A 16,715-nucleotide genomic window follows, 5' to 3' on the forward strand; every position below is an offset into this window, starting at 1 on the left:
AGCAAAGGCTGTAGAGATCAGGTTTCCCTTAATAGGCCCTTGTTTCAATGAAAACTGCAGTATTTAGTCTCCTGTTGAAAGTGTGGCCTTCATAGAACTAGGCTAGAGCACTTGGGGCCAGATGTATCAAAGGGTTTTACCCATTCTGTGTCTATGGGGAAAATGCTTTAGTACATATGGCCCTTGGTCTCTTTCCCGAAATGTGCTGTTTGAGCAAGGACTGAAGTGGTTTGTACATTTCCATCAATGTGATCTTTGTTTCTTTCAAACAGTTGTGTAGCTCAACAGTTTTTGTGCACTTGCTCATCAAATGTGTTCACTTGAATCAGTTAAATGCATATAAAAACAAAAAGCAGGCCATACTTTTTTGGGAAGACTTTACCCCTCCCACTCGATCACCGCAGACAATGTTCCTCTTGAGCTCCTACCACCAATAGGTAATGTAGTAACAGGATGGTGCAAGTGCTGACCCTAATTCTTCTTTATAGATGTGCCATAGTGTGAAAAAAAGACTACGTCTCAATTGCTCATGTGCCCTGCAACAGACAAGAGCTACTCCCTACATACAATAGAGAAAATTTGTCTGTTATAATCCATTCACTACCAGTAGGTGTATCCTCAATGGTGCAACACAGAAAGCATCTCTATCCCCTATGTTGACACAAAAAATATATCAAGACATGGCCAAAGACCTAATTAAAACGTTAAAATGACACCTGCCTATTTTGTTCCATCTGCTCTGGTAAAACACCCACGGAGGCAAGCTTAGGCAAAAGGGGCTACTGGACCACTTGCTCACCCGCCACAAGTGTTTGGTGTTTTTGTAGACACATCTATTCTGCATATACACCTTTGATTTAGATACACGTCTATTCTGCACATACACCTGTAATTTAGATTCTTCCCTCAAATCAAAATGTTACAGCTTATAATATTATAGGACAGAAATCAGATGAGTACAAAGCTAAATTTTAGGCAGACTGTTAAAAGGAGCAATAATCAAGTTACACAGAATTTATTACCCAATTATCTTTCACCAGGAATTTACATTTTACATATTGTTTTACAACCTGTTTGTATGTCCACAATCATTTTTGTGGGGCGACCAAGGCTTCTTATTTTTTGCACTATCATCTGCTAAATTGACTTTTAAAAACATTGAACAACTGCAGAAATTGTATAAGTTTTTGGAGGATTCTCGTTCTAGGTGATGTTGAAGGCACCTGTGGATTTCTGAAGGTCATGTTCAGGTGATTCCCCTCGCAAAGTCATTTTATGTGGGTTATTACAAGCCTTTTTATGTTCATAACTGATTGCCAAACAAATCCAAGAGAGGAATCAAATTACTGCAGGGCTGAACCTACTTTGACAGACTAGACAATTATTTTGAAATAGGGTCTTATGCAGGAACAAGCTCAAATATGAAGAGGCAGGGCAATACATTGTACCCGCACCTAACAACATCCAGGTTAGTAATGTACAGCCCATGCAATTACATTTTTTCTACCCCAAGCAAGAGCTCTGAAAGAATCCCATTTGAAGTTTTAAATGAGTCCTTCCCTTGTAAAGTTGTTAACATAACTCTCATAATATGCTCTAAATGTTTTTACCACTTTAGTAGGGGGAGGGAATGGGGCTATTTTTCACACCTGTTCATTATTTAATAGTGACTAAATCACACAGGGGACAGGGGTGGCTGACCAGTCCCCAAAAAAATTGACAAACAACTCTTTCTAGCAGATCATATTCACTTGATCTGGAGATTCCCTTGATTAAACATCCAGCAGGAAGATTAACGTCATGTACAAGCATCATCTTGCCCAAGTGGGTGACCGAGGCTGCTGTCCCAGTTAAATCCAAATCATGCCAATGACACACAGGAGCGATGCTGTCCATCTTCACAACGTAGCAGCATTGTGTTGGAGGAGATGGCACCTCATCACCAGAGTGGCTTGAACTGAGTAGTGGGCGGAGGGCGCCTAAACACAAACCAGAAACACATGATCAACAATAGTAAGAACATTTTGCGAAAGCTTAAACTCTGCTCCTTTTCAACGGAAGTCGGCTTTTGTTTGTTTTAAATGTCATTTTTTATTAGCTTCTAGGCTGCGAAAGAAGTGCTTATCCTGAACGAAAACGTAATATGGCAGGGCACGCGTCCCACTAACCTTGCGGACAGGGATTTTCTCAATTTCAAGGAGGGGGGCGGGTGGGGACTCACAAATGTGTACGGTACGATGTGGACACTCGGCTCAAGGGCAAGGAGCTTGACACGACTCTCTTGAAGTTGAAGGAATGAAAAGATCCTCACATTTAGAACACGAGAATGCAGATACCAATTAGCTGATGCAACCCATTGGTCTGAGCCCAGTGTTAAATTCAGAACTGCATTCCTGCTGTTGGTGCAGCAAAGCAGTGAAGGCTAGTAATTCGAGCAGGGGAGGGGTTACGCACACGCACGCACACGCACGCACACGCACGCACACGCACACACACACACACACACACACACCCCGAATCTACATACTCCCCCTTCCCCCATAGATTTACAAGAGTGCTCACACACACCCACACATACACAGGCACACTCAAAAATACACATATGTTCATAGATACACTCATGCACACATCAAACATTAAAATAAGAATAACTTACTGGCTGCAGCAGAGATCTAGGCCTCAAGGTTACTGCAGGGTTTGAACTGCTGACTCCTCACATTGCCTGACCTTAGGCCAGCCAATAAGAGGAGGTGGCAGTCCTTACCTTCTCACAGAGTGGGATGGGGTCAATTAGGCTTCCTGGCCCCACTCCACACTGCGACCAGGCCTCAGTGATAAATACTTAGCCCTAGGCACTTGCAGGCTTAAAGTGGAAGCACCCAAGTCTGAGGCTATGAGCGATGCTTCCCCTGGTCATGAGGAGAGGTCCTCCAAGAGCTTTGGCAGACTGAAGAAGTCACGTCCACAGGGCTGTGACGTGTTCAGCCCAGCAAAGGTCAGCTCACATTCAGCACATGGCTGGCTGACGTGAACATAAAAATGGTCTATTAGACTAACCTTTGCTCAGCCTGACACTTTTCATGTTGGCCAAAAGGTGGTTGGGGTGTGCCCCTTCGTCCTTAAAAACGAACCAGTGCTGTGGCAAAGAGTTTAAGGTTTAGATTAAAGATGCAATTGAGATATTGGTCTGGGAACAGGTGCATTTTAGAACATGACACAGAGCCCTCTTAAGATAAGTATTTCTCATTTACGAGAAAGACTTGTGAATACCTATTTTTAAAAAACAAAATCTCGTATTTCTGATTCCTTGTGGGTGGGGTGGACTCTTCAACGCCCCATCTTGAAGGGCTGACACACATCCTTGTCCACCACAAACATCTGCAGCCCCACAGCAAGTCCCTGCAAATAAGGTGTTAAGTTGCAGCACCAGGTAACGTTTTTATACCATTTTTTCTGCTGAAACAAATCTCTGGTCTGATTGAGTGTGGCAGTTCAGACTCCTAGGCAGAGGCTGCTGTCTACCTGGCTTACCCCTTGGGGTGAGTACCTACATTTATACCAGTGTGGATGCATTAAGCGTTGGCCAGGCTAGGGTTTGTTGTTAGCTTGAGCAACAGCTCAGCTTTGTCTGAATAAGAGCATGAACAGCATATCACAAGAGTGGAGATGGTTAGTAGGCACCTGCAATCCCCAAACGGTACAGCTAGGTGGTTTGGAGAACCCAAGAGCCACTGGGAAGGAGAGAAGCCATGCACCACTGTGTGAGGTTGGGTGTTCCATGTTTTGGTGCACCCAACCTTACAGCCTGGGAGGTGGCCTTTGTGAGAATCGCTCTGGGTGGGCAGTACAGCAGTGCCTAGCAAAACACCAGATGCATCCATCTATGATGATCCTTATGTAAAGGGGCTGCAGTGTACAACAAGGAAACCTGGGGCAATTAGCTATAATAGACAAAAAAGGGGTTAGTTCGGAATAAATGCGAGTTAGTGTGTAACAGAGATTATGTGTTAACTACGTAGAGCGCACTGGCATGATGACCTTTTAGTAAATCAAAACCGCAGTACTGAAATGAATACACAGCTTATCACCGTGATAGTCTTCAATCATTTTTGTCTAGCAAACACATTTAAGTATTTTGCAAGTTCAAATTATTTCAAATTAGAATACACTTCTGAAGTGAATGTACATTATATTACAAGGCTTCTACAAATACTTCAAGTAAAGTGGAGGTGCAGTGCTGAGGTGAATGATCTCGGTGGGGTGAGGGGGTGGGGGCGGGTGCAATCCTAGGAGAAACAGAGCACGGCCAATACTCTCAGAGCCCTGGTGAGGGGGGGTGTCTAAGGAGTTCTTCAATTACATTATTTGGCACATCTACTTTCCAAATTAATGTTCTGCCCTTGCAGGCAATCATAATCCTATCACCATGCAGGAAAGACCCCATGCCTCGGTTTGTTTCAGCAAGAAAACAACCAACCCAAGATCCCAACCCTCTTCTACAAGTTTCCAAAATCCAATCAGCTTCAACGCTAAGCCACCCGGCCCTCCATGGAGTAATTCTCCCTCCCTTGGCAAGTTCTCTCTTTCACACTCTTATCATATAAGGGTTAGCTAAGTTTTGAGGCAAGAACCAGTTCTAGAAGTAGTCAGAGAAGACAAGTTGGGATTTCATGTCCGTTCTCCTACCATTAGCAATGACAAATGGGAAAGTGTTTAAGCACTTTTGAATCAGCCAATGATACAGCAATGGGCACCTGCTTGCCTTTCACGCTCTTGTAAATTTCTACTTTCTTTGTGATCTTCCTCAATCCTTCTTTTACAACACCTGATTTCCAATTTTCCCTTGAGAGCCGGAAAGATTTGGGCAGCCAAAATTCTCTCTCATGCAAACAAGAAGAGAATCTGCAAAAGTGATATTGCAGGACACGCAGCACCAACCAAAAGTGTTCCATGGCTTTAACGTAGATTCAACATTTCTTGACCAGGAATACAGTGACTACAACAAACGGGATCTTACACAAAACCTTTGTGCCTGTAACTTCTTTGAGACTTGGCGGTATCCATCTCTTTAGTGCAAAACCGCTGCACACCAAATGCACGGAAACAGAGGTTCTGCCATTCGAGCTCATGGGTGTAAGCACCTAAGGTGGTGTAGGCATAAAGCACTGTGACTAATGTGAGCTGTAATAACGCTGCTAGGATCTCATCTGCAGAAAAAGCATCTAGGCTTCTGAGTCAAGACAAGCGAGACTAGAAATATAGTACTTGTACAGAGTAAAGAAAAACGACTTGCTTTACAGACAAGAACTTAAGTTAAAAGAAAGAAACTACCGTGGTAGAAAACTGTGCAACGAGCGTTGGCAATAGCTTGACACTCCAAGGAAGTCCAATATCCTGTGTAATTAGATCTTGCATAGACAACCAAAAGCACAAGACAAAGGGCAATTGGAAACTTACTTTGGCTGAAGAAAATCCTAACAACGAAAGTAGAGTTATCCTAGTATAAAAGGCGAGATACAGACCAATTGCTTCTTGAATCGAACATAGCTTCTTTGGTCCACATTCCCTTTGGCAATTTTTTTCCCTAACAGTAAGCTTACTTAACCAGCAGCGAGGCATGTAGGGAATTTGTAGGTGCACAACTTTGGCAAAATCCAGATGTGCTTAGGGAGAGGACCCATTCACCCTTGTGCTTTATCATTCACTTGAGTCACGACCCTGAAGGAAGTCAAGTTCTTCCTCCAGTCTCAAAACCTACTACACTGAAGTTGTGCCTTTCATCAATTACTCATTATCACTGCCTTCCAATCAGTCAGGTTTTACTGAAAACACTCCACACAAGCTCACTGCACCGTCTCAAATTTCCTCCGAAACCATCTTCCATAGCATCCTGAACGTCTTTTCCACCCTCTCCACAAAAGAAATACTTCTTTCTTTGCCAGAAACACTCTGGGTTCACCATGGCAGTCACATGCATTTATCTAACGTGTACAACCGAAGCTGAGTTTTAACTGGTCAACATTTCAGTGTCAAGAATGCGCCTTTCCCTAACAATGCTTTGAGGGGATGGGGAGGAGTAAAGGTCCGTCTCTCCTCCCCACCTGCCATTATCTGTGGCAGGTGGTGGTGCACTTGTATCCTTTTGACAGCTTTAGTTTACTCTATTGGAAATTGACTCAAGTTTGGCTATAGCAGGACAGTATAATACAGTTTGGTAATTGTAGCCAAAGGCAAACTATATTACCCTTGGTCCAAAACATGTTATGAGGTCTAGTACTTCTACCCTTTTTTTTTTTTTTAATCTTCCTGGTACCTCTGCCGTCTTCTGGGAAACTAACTAACGTTGATAAATTGCCAATAAACTATCACACTGCTCCTGTTCATACTGAGTAAAAACTTTCAGGAGGAGGCTTTAGCTTTTGCTGGCCATCTAGGCTACTAACAAGAAAAAAGTGATAAAAAACATATCCAAGCATTATGATTGCCACCCTCCTCCACTCAGACAGTTTCTAGGGATACTGATGTGATGGGCGCACCCCTAAACCTGGAAGTAAAACAGCCAGTCAAAAAGCCAAACAATCAACCACTACTTCGAACAGGATACAGTGGGCCACCCTATTAACTTTCCTTGAGATAATGGTGGAATTCAGCAATGCTTTGCAGCACTTTGAGATAACCAGGACCATGCCCCTGATGGGTATCAATATGTTTATGGCAGCTACGGGTGGACTCGGTTTACAGGAATCCATGGATGAGGGCTCCAATTACCAGTCTTATGCTAGAAGAGGTTGCCCTGCAGGGTACCCGAGTAGAAATGCACTGTGTGTAGCCACTGTAGCGGCCAAGATAGTGGTCCTTTGATAGCAGTCATTTGAGGTCTTTACCATAGAGAACTTTAAGGGTCTGATAAACAAGGCGTGGGTACAGGGGGTCCACTCTGGAACCACAAAAAATATAAACCCTGAAGAGGACCACTGGTTCAGGAAAGAAGATTAGTCAAGCCAGGCACAGCTCCTGCGGTTGCATGCACCTTGGGCAAGAGGGTACCTCAGACAATATTTGCTACAGGAGGCCCTGTCGCAAACACTGTCTGAGGTACCCTCTTGCCCAAGACGCATGTCACTAGTCAGGAGAGCTCCAGTGTTAGACCCCAGAACACACAATGCTGTATATGCTGCTGAAAGGGCTCAGAGAGTCCCCAAGCAGAGCCATTGAAAAGCCCAGGAACCAACTTGAGTGAAACCAGCTATGAACTCCTAGGGGGCACATCGGGATACAGTCGATATAACGTGCAGACAACCGTCAAACACACAATCATGAACGCTGGGTGAAAGCAAGTACCATGGATGATGCAGATAAATGTCAGGTGGGCACCAGTGAACAATGCATCAGTTGAAAGCAAGTACCATGGAATTTCACACAGGCAGTGTGAACGCTGGGAGAAAGTAAGTACCATAGGAGATGAAGACTAACGTCAGATAGACTGTCATGAACACTGGTTGAAATAAAGCTGAAGATGAAGATGGAGATTCAGGGCTAGTGGACAGTCACAAACACTGGGTAAATGTAAGCACCATAGGTGATACCGACAAACATACAATAATATCCATGATTATCAGTAAAAGCCAGCAGAATGAGTGGTGCAGGCAAATGTTAACTAGGCGCACAGGTTAACAGTGTCACTCAGCAAAAAGGCTTTATTGCAGCTCAATGCCACAAAAGCATAAATCAAATAAAACAGTAAAATTATAGAAACAAACATCATGATACATAATATATATTAGATAAAAGCTCTGACAATCAGCTGTGCTAAAACAGTACCATCTCCCCTCATATCTATACAATTTCATGTAAAAGGGAGAAATTCGTTTAATAATTAATTACTTTTAGGCAAAGGATGTCAACTACAAAATCAGTTTCTCTGTATAATCCATCATCAAACACAGTCAATGAATTCCATGATTCATGCAACACAGTTACCATTGGGTTACGGGAAGAACACAAACTTTATAAAAATAACCAGAGCCAATTTCCCACTGAATCACCTCTCATTCTCGGTCTGATTTTCCACATGCCTAACAAAATTCTGCTAATCCCAAATACAATGAGGCAGTTTACATCATGTTTCAGTATTCTAACTGCAACTGCATACTCTACGATTCCTAAATTCTGATAGAACAATCCATCTTTTTCTACAATTTTTTGTAAAGCGGACAAAAAACAGAACATGCTCTATAGACTCTTTGGGGGGCCCGCAATATGGGCACTGAGATGCTTGATCAGTCTTACCTTTGGTCCAGTTAGCTGTAAAATGACCAAACGGCAAGGTTCAATACTGAAGCTGCATATACAAACGCCTAGCCAATGGCAGTTGGATATCATCCCAAAAGTTCTCCCTCCTCCAGGAGTCTAACAGCCAAAAGGCTGCTATCAAAGAGCTTTTGTTCAGTTCAAATTACTTTATCTAGTCCTTGTACTGCCAATACTTGATTTTAACGAGGGTCTTGGGGATTACCAATGTCGAGCCAGGGTTACTCCCCAAAATCTCAAGCCCAATATCCCAAAAAGAGGCCTTAACATACCGAATCAATGAAATAGCATTTGAACCTGGAAGGGCCAGAATTTCTCACAATCCATTGCGGTAAGAAGAGAGCTTGGGAGTATAGCAGACTCTTCTCCAATAAAGCAAAGGACGCAGCCCACTTTGCCCTTGATTGGTCTTAACCCAAGATCCAGCCTCAGTTAAAACAAGAGAGAACTAACAGGAAGACCAATCAACTGCTGAATGGAGCGATTTTCTACTGCACTAAGTTGAGTCACACAGAGGTGCCCCACAACTCAGCTTAATAGCTTACCAGCCCTAGAGCTTGCGAATTGTACATTTCTAGGGGCGGCTGGATTAGGCAAAACTGCATTTGTAATAATTGATGGTAACTCCCGTCACTTGCTCTAGTTTTAATCTTCACTGCTTACCATGCAATTGCTATCCCAGATATTAGGTTAAAGTTATACCCAAGTAATTGCAGGTAAGCACTTGCTCAAGGTTAAGTCCCAGCAAGCCTAGGGCTTGCCCTATTTAGGCACCCACGGTTCAAGACCATGTATTTTGTCTTACTCACATTAATCTTAAGACCCTTCTCTTTACAAAAAAAGTTCAAATCGATCCAACAACCTCTGCAAACCCATTGGTGTTTTAGAAAGTAGTAGAGTGTTGTCTGCGACCATCAATGCAGGCACCCTCTGGCCAACTTAGGTGTGTTGGTTGTCACAAGACTCAAGATAATCAACAAGGCCATTGAAATACAATGAACATAGAGTAGGGGTAAGGATACATCCCTGTATTCACTGTAATCAGATCGGTTAGCTACCCTAAACTACTGCATCTCATTTGGGCATAATTCCCAGTGTGCATCCTCTCTATAATACCCAGAAAATAACCAGGGATCCCCATTTGGGCTAAGGCTCTCCACATGATATTTCTAGGGAATAAGTAAACCGACCGGAGATTAGCAAAAACGACATGTAGTCCTCCCTTGCCCAGAATGACATTTTTCCAATACAGCAATTGGAGTCTGAATACCTGATCAATCGTACTAACAGATTCCCTAAAGCCTGCTTGTCGGGGGCGGGAGGGTTAAAACACCATTATCAATTACCCACTCCTGCAGTCTATCCAGGATTACTTTACTAAAGAGCTTTTGCTTACTATTCATCAGGCTTATTGGTCAATAATTAGGAGGAGAATCCCATGGGCCTTTTTAGGGTCGAGTGTGCAAGAGCTCTAGCCTGCTGTAATCTCTCTGTGGGCTTTTAACCATGCCCACCGCATGCCCATCGCTGGTTCGTGGGCTTGCCTTTTAAAAATCATTTGATATGTGAAAGACATGCATACGTCATGCCTTTTCTGGTGTTTATTCCTCCTCGAGCACACCAGCTTACTGAAAACATACAAGGCTTCATGTTTTCTGCAAGACTTCTGGACTGCTTTTTCTTTTTATTTCCTACGCAGCTCGACCTCGCTGGGCAGTAGTTGAGCGTTTTGCATGCATGACATTGACCCAGTTACATGGATAATTGCATAACTGCTGATATGTTCGACTGTGAGCGAACTTCTGTTTCCTTTTGTGTTCTCCTTCTCACTCATGGCGTGGCGCTTTAAATCGGCTTGCTTATGTACAACTGTATTACTTTTCATTTTAAATTTATGTGGCAAGAAAAGAATGGTTAGGGCTTTACAACTATAATAGCTCTAAGTCGAGCAAACGCGAGACCCATTGCATTGCAAATGCTTGTTTATATATGGGGCTAATTTCAGACCCAGACCACGTTCAGAGAATGTTGCTCCTTTCACAATGGCAGTAAATGTCAAGGAGAAAAGAGCACTCTAGACTCCTGGTTCATTCAGAAACAGGCCTCTGGGGATTTTGACAGGGCAAGGGGATTTGTTGATGACAATCCCTCCTATAGCTTGTGTCAATTCCTGAACTGTGATATCACAATAATCCCTATCCTTGGATTGTCTAGCAGTCAGTCAGACACCAGCCACAGGCTTGACATCGTCACTTCTCACAGCACAGCCTATCATTTGAAATCTTGAGTAGACCCTCATCAGCTGAGAAGGCAATATTGTCACCACTGTCAGTGTAAAGGGTCGAGAAATGACCAACCCAGTTGCAGGCTGCGATCTTACATTCAATGGTACATGACCCATTCCGATTTCTGGAAGTCAATATATTCCAGAAAGTACTCGAGTCCCTAGTTCTTACTGCCTCAAGGAGTCCCTCCCACTTCTCTTTCTCCATCTTTTTTTTGTATCCAATAGGGCTTTTTTTATATTGTGCCCTAGCAAACAGAATCGCTAACCTGTCCTGAGTTTTCACTGATTTAATCCGTTTCCATTTAGCCTCTCTGTAATTTGAATTAAACCATGAATAGGACTACCTCGAGCTCGCCTGACCTCCTTATAAAAGTACCTATCCTTTAGGTCAGTGGTTCCCAAACTTTTGACTTCTGTGGACCCCCACTTTATCATTAATTGAACCCAGGGACCCCCACTGAATCATCATTGGAATCCAGGGACCCCCCCCCCCACTGAGTCATTACTGGACGTTTGGGACCTAATTTGTCAATATTTGTTAATATGTTTTGATTTTCTAAGCAGTCGCGGACCCCCTGAGAAGGCTTTGCGGACCCCCAGGGGTCCCCGGACCACAGGTTGGGAACCACTGCTTTAGGTTATTAAGTAATTGTACACGGATTCCTGCTACTGCCTCCAGAGCCTCAGTAAACTGGGTGAAAGAAAGCATTAGAGCAGAGCAGACGAATGTCAGTGGACAGTAGTGAATTCCGGATTGGGCTCAAGAGGCAGATCAATAAAGGACCCCTAGACGTCCCAAAGTTTGAAAAGTACCTTTCCTATATTGGGTCCATGAATATGCTTAGATTTGAAACAATGCAACACTTTAGGAATCTGAACAGATCAACCATATTTCATGCCATTGTTATCTATGCAAACAGTTTACACAGCCCACAGCCTCAAAGTGGCTGCACTCCAGAGACAAGCATTGACAACCCTAATAGGTCAGGGATATGAATGCACTGTTAAGCCAGATTTAAAAATCCATGTACCTTAATGACTGCCCTCCTCCTTTCCGTGCTGCTGTCAGAGAACACCACCATAAATTATCTAGCTATCTAAGAAACGTTAATAGCATTACAATGGCATGAGCATGTTCCTGAAAGCTCCAGCTCAGGCAGCTGGATAAATAAACAATGATCACTGCTGTGTGAAGGACAAGCATTTTTTTGTGGAAGCACAGAACATGTGTCCAATCAAAACATGTACTCCTGGCTCCCAGTGCGTAGATGGAGGCAAAGCCCTCTCCTGGTGATTCTCACATAACTGTCTGGCGACAGCTGAGCTATCAAGTCAGACCATTATGAGCCAGGGGACTTCAGGGAAGGGAGGATGCTGGAGACGGATAAGACCAGCATGCTAAAATGTCAAGCGGAAATAAGTCAAGGGCGACTGTGGTCTAGGTTCATCTAGACAGAATGTGGTTTGCAAAATCAGTTGTAAATATGGCATTCAGACAAGACTAATTCAGACCCTGAGTGGAGACCGCAGACCAATTTCACATAGTGTAGTTGTGTCCGCAAGTAGTGTACGATGACTGCTGGGTGGGTTTGACCATGGATACCTACAAGATGACCTCGTGGGTTCCCCGGTGAGGAAGGTATTTCTGCAAGTGTCAGATCCGGTTTCCAGCTTACTGTTTAGTGATTTCAGCTGCGAAACACAGCTTGGCAGCCTTGGAGCGTGGGGGACAAAAATGCACCCACTCTACACCAGTGATCACCTTTGGTTTCCGGACATGTGTGCGACAATGGTTCTGGCAAAATTCTAAATTGCTGATGACGCCGTTTCCAGGAGAGTCGGTTCTCTGACATCACCTTCATGGCTACTAAGAATCGAGATTCTACTTGCCTTGTACATCCAACTGGCTCACAGAAGCGTATTCTCAGCTGTCCACACTAATGCTTGAAGTTACTCCCACAGTAGTCTTCAACGATTCGATATTAAACAGATGATTAGAGAACAGCAGATCGGAGATAGAAATATTCTAAAACTGGTGTGAGAGTGCGCAATGGACCTTTTCTTGTTAGGTGAACAATAAATAAATATTATTTTCCACCGGGGTCTGTTTAACATAGCTATACAAAATTGCAGTGGGGGCCCTCCACCCAGGCTCAGGAGTATGAATATCTGACATATGGGAGCCTCAAGGGCCCCTCAACATAATCGGGGGGGAAGGGGCGGATTATTTGGCTTTATGCCACTTTTTGTAAACGAAATGGATTATGCCACAGATAAGTAAGTAGTCCCTTTCTTTCCTAGACTCCATTGCACAATTACGGTTTACCTCGATGTGCATAATGCACGGAGAACAGCTGGGAAATGGAACAAAGAAACCAATAACTAGACTGAAGAAGGCACGCAGACGATATCTGGGAGAGCATATCCTCCCATACTTTGAACATATAGAAATGGCCTGCAAATAAATATATGATGCTTATTCAAAGATCTCCTGGTAAGTTTGATTCTGCTACCCGCAAAAATAATGTAGGGGTATCCTGAGGAGCAAATGCATGAATTCTTCTGAGATGGCCAGTACACGACGAGGGAGCTTTTGAAGAAAAGTTCACCGCTTCGGATCTCATCTCTCTAAGGAAGCCCTTTGGTTCTGGCAAGTCCGCCTTCACCTACAACTGGTTTACAGACTGAGATCTAGGAAGCAGTGATGGGACATACCCAACATACTCTAATGAGCCACTTGTGGCCATGATCTGTGGGTGGAGCAGGAAGTAGTGGCATTCTCTCATGATGTTAGGAACAAGGACGGAAGGACTGAAAAACTCATTGTCCAGCGGTTAGCCACAAATTTCCACCTGCTGGAGGGGGTGACAAATTTCGATGCAGGAAGCCTATAGTTCCAGGGGTGTCTCCACCCCCCAGCAATGTTCAAAAACTGATCTACCAAAGGAAAACCTTTGGCAAGTTGCAGTCCTGAAGTGCCCCAATAAACAGAGACTGCGTGTATGAGAGAGCGAGGGAGTGTGTGTGTGTGTGTGTGTGTATAGATAGGCAGACAGACGGTTGGGCAGCAGTAGCCATTCTGCAGCTACTGGAATGCAGCCACCTGAGCCCCCATCCGGGTGAGGACTGCTGGGGCAGGTAAAGGGAGTTAAAGTGCAAAGGTGAACAACTCAAAGGTCGCAGCTATATAAAAGTGAAAGCATACCTAAGAGTCACAAAAGACAAAGTTGTGGAAAATTCGATTTTTACAATTTTATTTAAAAAAAAATATGCTGGGAGAAGCGGGAGAATATAGAGAACAGGGCAAATGCACATACTCATGGAGTATTTGTAGAAGGAAAAAAAGTTTCTGAAAAACATTTGTCGAAGAAAAAAAAGAGCAGAACAGAGATATGTTAAACAGGCAATGCTACACTGGCGGGATAATAAGAGATGGACAGGCGAAAACAAATAAAACCATCAATAGAAAACAAGAGTGACATAACAAAAACCCAATGGAAAGCAAAGGGTGGAGTTACTTTTCAGCTATCAACATGTCCCAAATTAGTCTTTCGCAACCAGACAGCTTCGATCTAAAGATAGGGAAGGGGCCTGCCCACATATGCCATACGCAAGTGCGGTAACAGTGAGTAAAGCTCCAATTTTTAAAGCAGTTTCTGGTTCTACCACCGGGTGGCACTGAAATCCACATGTTGAGAACCCAGAAGAGAGAAAAATGTTTCCAGATTGTGAAGTGACTAGCTCTCTGGGGCCGTAGATAGTGTCAGAGGCAGCAGATCCAAAATTGTCTCTCGAAAGAAGCATGAACTGCTTATGCTTTACCTTATTCGCTCGTACGGGGGAAGCTTGTGCTGTCTCTGCTGCGTGACGGAATGAGAGAACGCAAGAAAGACAAAGCTCGAGAAAGATATAGCATGAGATGAAAATGATAAGGAAAACATATCTGAAGCGAAATCTATGACTAAGCATCTCTAGGTCCTGAGGTGCTCGTGGGGTGAACGCTTGTGGAAAGATGGGCATGAAGCTGACACTGAACCCTCTAGTCTGAGGGTTCAATTCCCAGCAAAACAGTGAAAGAATTCGGTAATTTCGGAGCGAAGCATAGAGGCTCCTCCCTCCAGTCCTTGCAGGTAGGGCTAGCCTTTAGCATGTGCGAGGTCAGACCACGCCCAGGGCGCAGACCTTCAGAGGGGCACAGGATCTGCCTGCAGCGGTCTTCTTCCGACGTGGCTCCAAAGAACAGTGTATTTAAATACTGTTCATGTAGGCTGCCGGCGCCCGACTCTGCAGTTTGACTACTTTCCTCATCATTCTCTGGTTTCTCTTGGCCCCTCTCCCTCATCTTCCCACTACCCCTCCCTGGTTTTATATCACACAGTTAATAAGCACTTGCAATGCGAACAGGTTTCGCCTATGCGAAATCTATTAACTGTCATTTTTTTAAAATGTTGCACAGCAGTGCGAGCTGCTGGCTTAAAGTCTAAAAAAAGCACTATGCAGTGGCCAACATTAACTGCATCATAGCAGTTTTGAATTTTACTTTAAATCACGTTGCACAGATGACCGAGCGGCTGTGCTACATGTAAAAAAACAATGGGGGAGGAGGGGTTTCAAGCTGCACGAGGGAGGGTCGGAAAGCGTCAGAGTGGGAGGAGGGCATGGAGGTTGGGTGAAATCACAGATGTGGCCCAACGGCCAGAGCTGCCAACTTTGGAACTGGGGTGGGTGCCGGCGCCCTCTCAACATCCAGTGATTCCGGGCGAATCATTTGATCGCTCTCTGAAAATACCAATAAACTGAATCTGACCTTGTGTAATGGTACCACACTGCTCAGAGTGACATCACTTTGAACTACATAAGCTATTACCCTACTATTTGTCGTAGGACTTCTGGGTCTGTGATACACTGTTGGGCTTCGAGGACACTGTGTGGCACGTTCAGTGACAGCCAAATTAAACAAAATTGACATGTGCATTGTTCAGAAAATTCATTATGGGAATGAAGTGCACTGAAACACCATGTAGGTACCTTTAGCCTCTCCACCAGAGGATGAAGACTAGCATCACAAATCCTGACTAAATCGTTCCGATATAAAACGCAAACAGATACCCCTTTAAGTATTTTATTTTGAAAGCACCATTCTCGAGATGGTTTCGGGGAAAACACCTACTTGTTTGGAGATTGTAGCACTCAAACCTTGGGATCTAGTGTAACCGAGGCTCTCAGCAGCACTCCTAAAATTATCTGCCCTTGCGGAGAACGAATCCAGTACGCTCCACCAGGAAATTGTATTACCCGGAAGTAAAGGCCAAGCACAGAATTCTAATTTTGGTCCTATAAATATCAGCTTTCCGTGAGTTTTTGCTCCCTCCTGCAAGGCAATGTCTTACGCTATCGCGCATGTCCAACTGAGTGGAGTTTTAGCAAAAGCTGATACTGACTGTCGTCATAGCTAAAAGTTCAAAAGCACGCAAAAAAGGAAATGTCGACAGTTACTAATGGAACCGTGAATCATAATCAGAGTAATTCAATTAGGTCGCAGTGAAAGTTGAAGGGTGTTCGGGAGTTTATACACATACAAATAGTTTATTAAAATAATTGTTGAAACCCTTGGTTGGTTTTATATGTAGAGGATTTCCTGGACACAAAAATGACATTGTTGCAGCAGAGCAGACATAATGCAGCATCCCGAGAGACACATGAACAGTATAAAGACGGAACACATGTACTCCTATGGAGTGCAGACATGGAATTTGGGGGTGGGGGGGCGGAGAGAGGAAGTATCTTAGAAGTGCAACGCTAGTGGAAAGACACTGGTTGCTAGCCACTCATCACCAACCGGAAAGGGTACTTTGTACAAACTCCAAGGAACAGACGAAGCCCAGGAACGAAGTGAGGAAGTGCAGCCAGATGACGTCAGAGGCTGCTGCTGACCTATTAGAAGTAAGAAAAGGAGAGAGACCAGGGAAGCCTACAAATGGTAAGTAATGAGAAGGTGGGGCAGGCTGTAAGATCCCTTTTAAGATTTTTTTTTTTCTAACAAAAGATTTCACCACAGCACAAGTGCTGTGCAGGCAACACCTTAAAAAAGAGATTGGGAAGGGGTGCCAAATTTGGT

At 43.9% G+C, this 16,715-nt stretch overlaps 1 protein-coding gene across 1 annotated transcript in view; it reads right to left on the bottom strand.

Moving 5' to 3' along the window:
* Positions 1–1,794: 1,794 nt before the first annotated feature.
* Positions 1,795–16,715, bottom strand: part of DNM2 (dynamin 2) — a 658,491-nt gene continuing 643,570 nt past the window's right edge. The window contains exon 20 of the mRNA XM_069231533.1: positions 1,795–1,979. Within this exon, the coding sequence (XP_069087634.1) occupies positions 1,940–1,979 (40 nt within the window). The 3' untranslated portion in view covers positions 1,795–1,939. The remainder of the gene's footprint in view (positions 1,980–16,715) is intronic.

The sequence above is a fragment of the Pleurodeles waltl genome, chromosome 4_2 (assembly GCF_031143425.1).
Source record: "Pleurodeles waltl isolate 20211129_DDA chromosome 4_2, aPleWal1.hap1.20221129, whole genome shotgun sequence".
NCBI classification, from domain to species: domain Eukaryota; kingdom Metazoa; phylum Chordata; class Amphibia; order Caudata; family Salamandridae; genus Pleurodeles; species Pleurodeles waltl.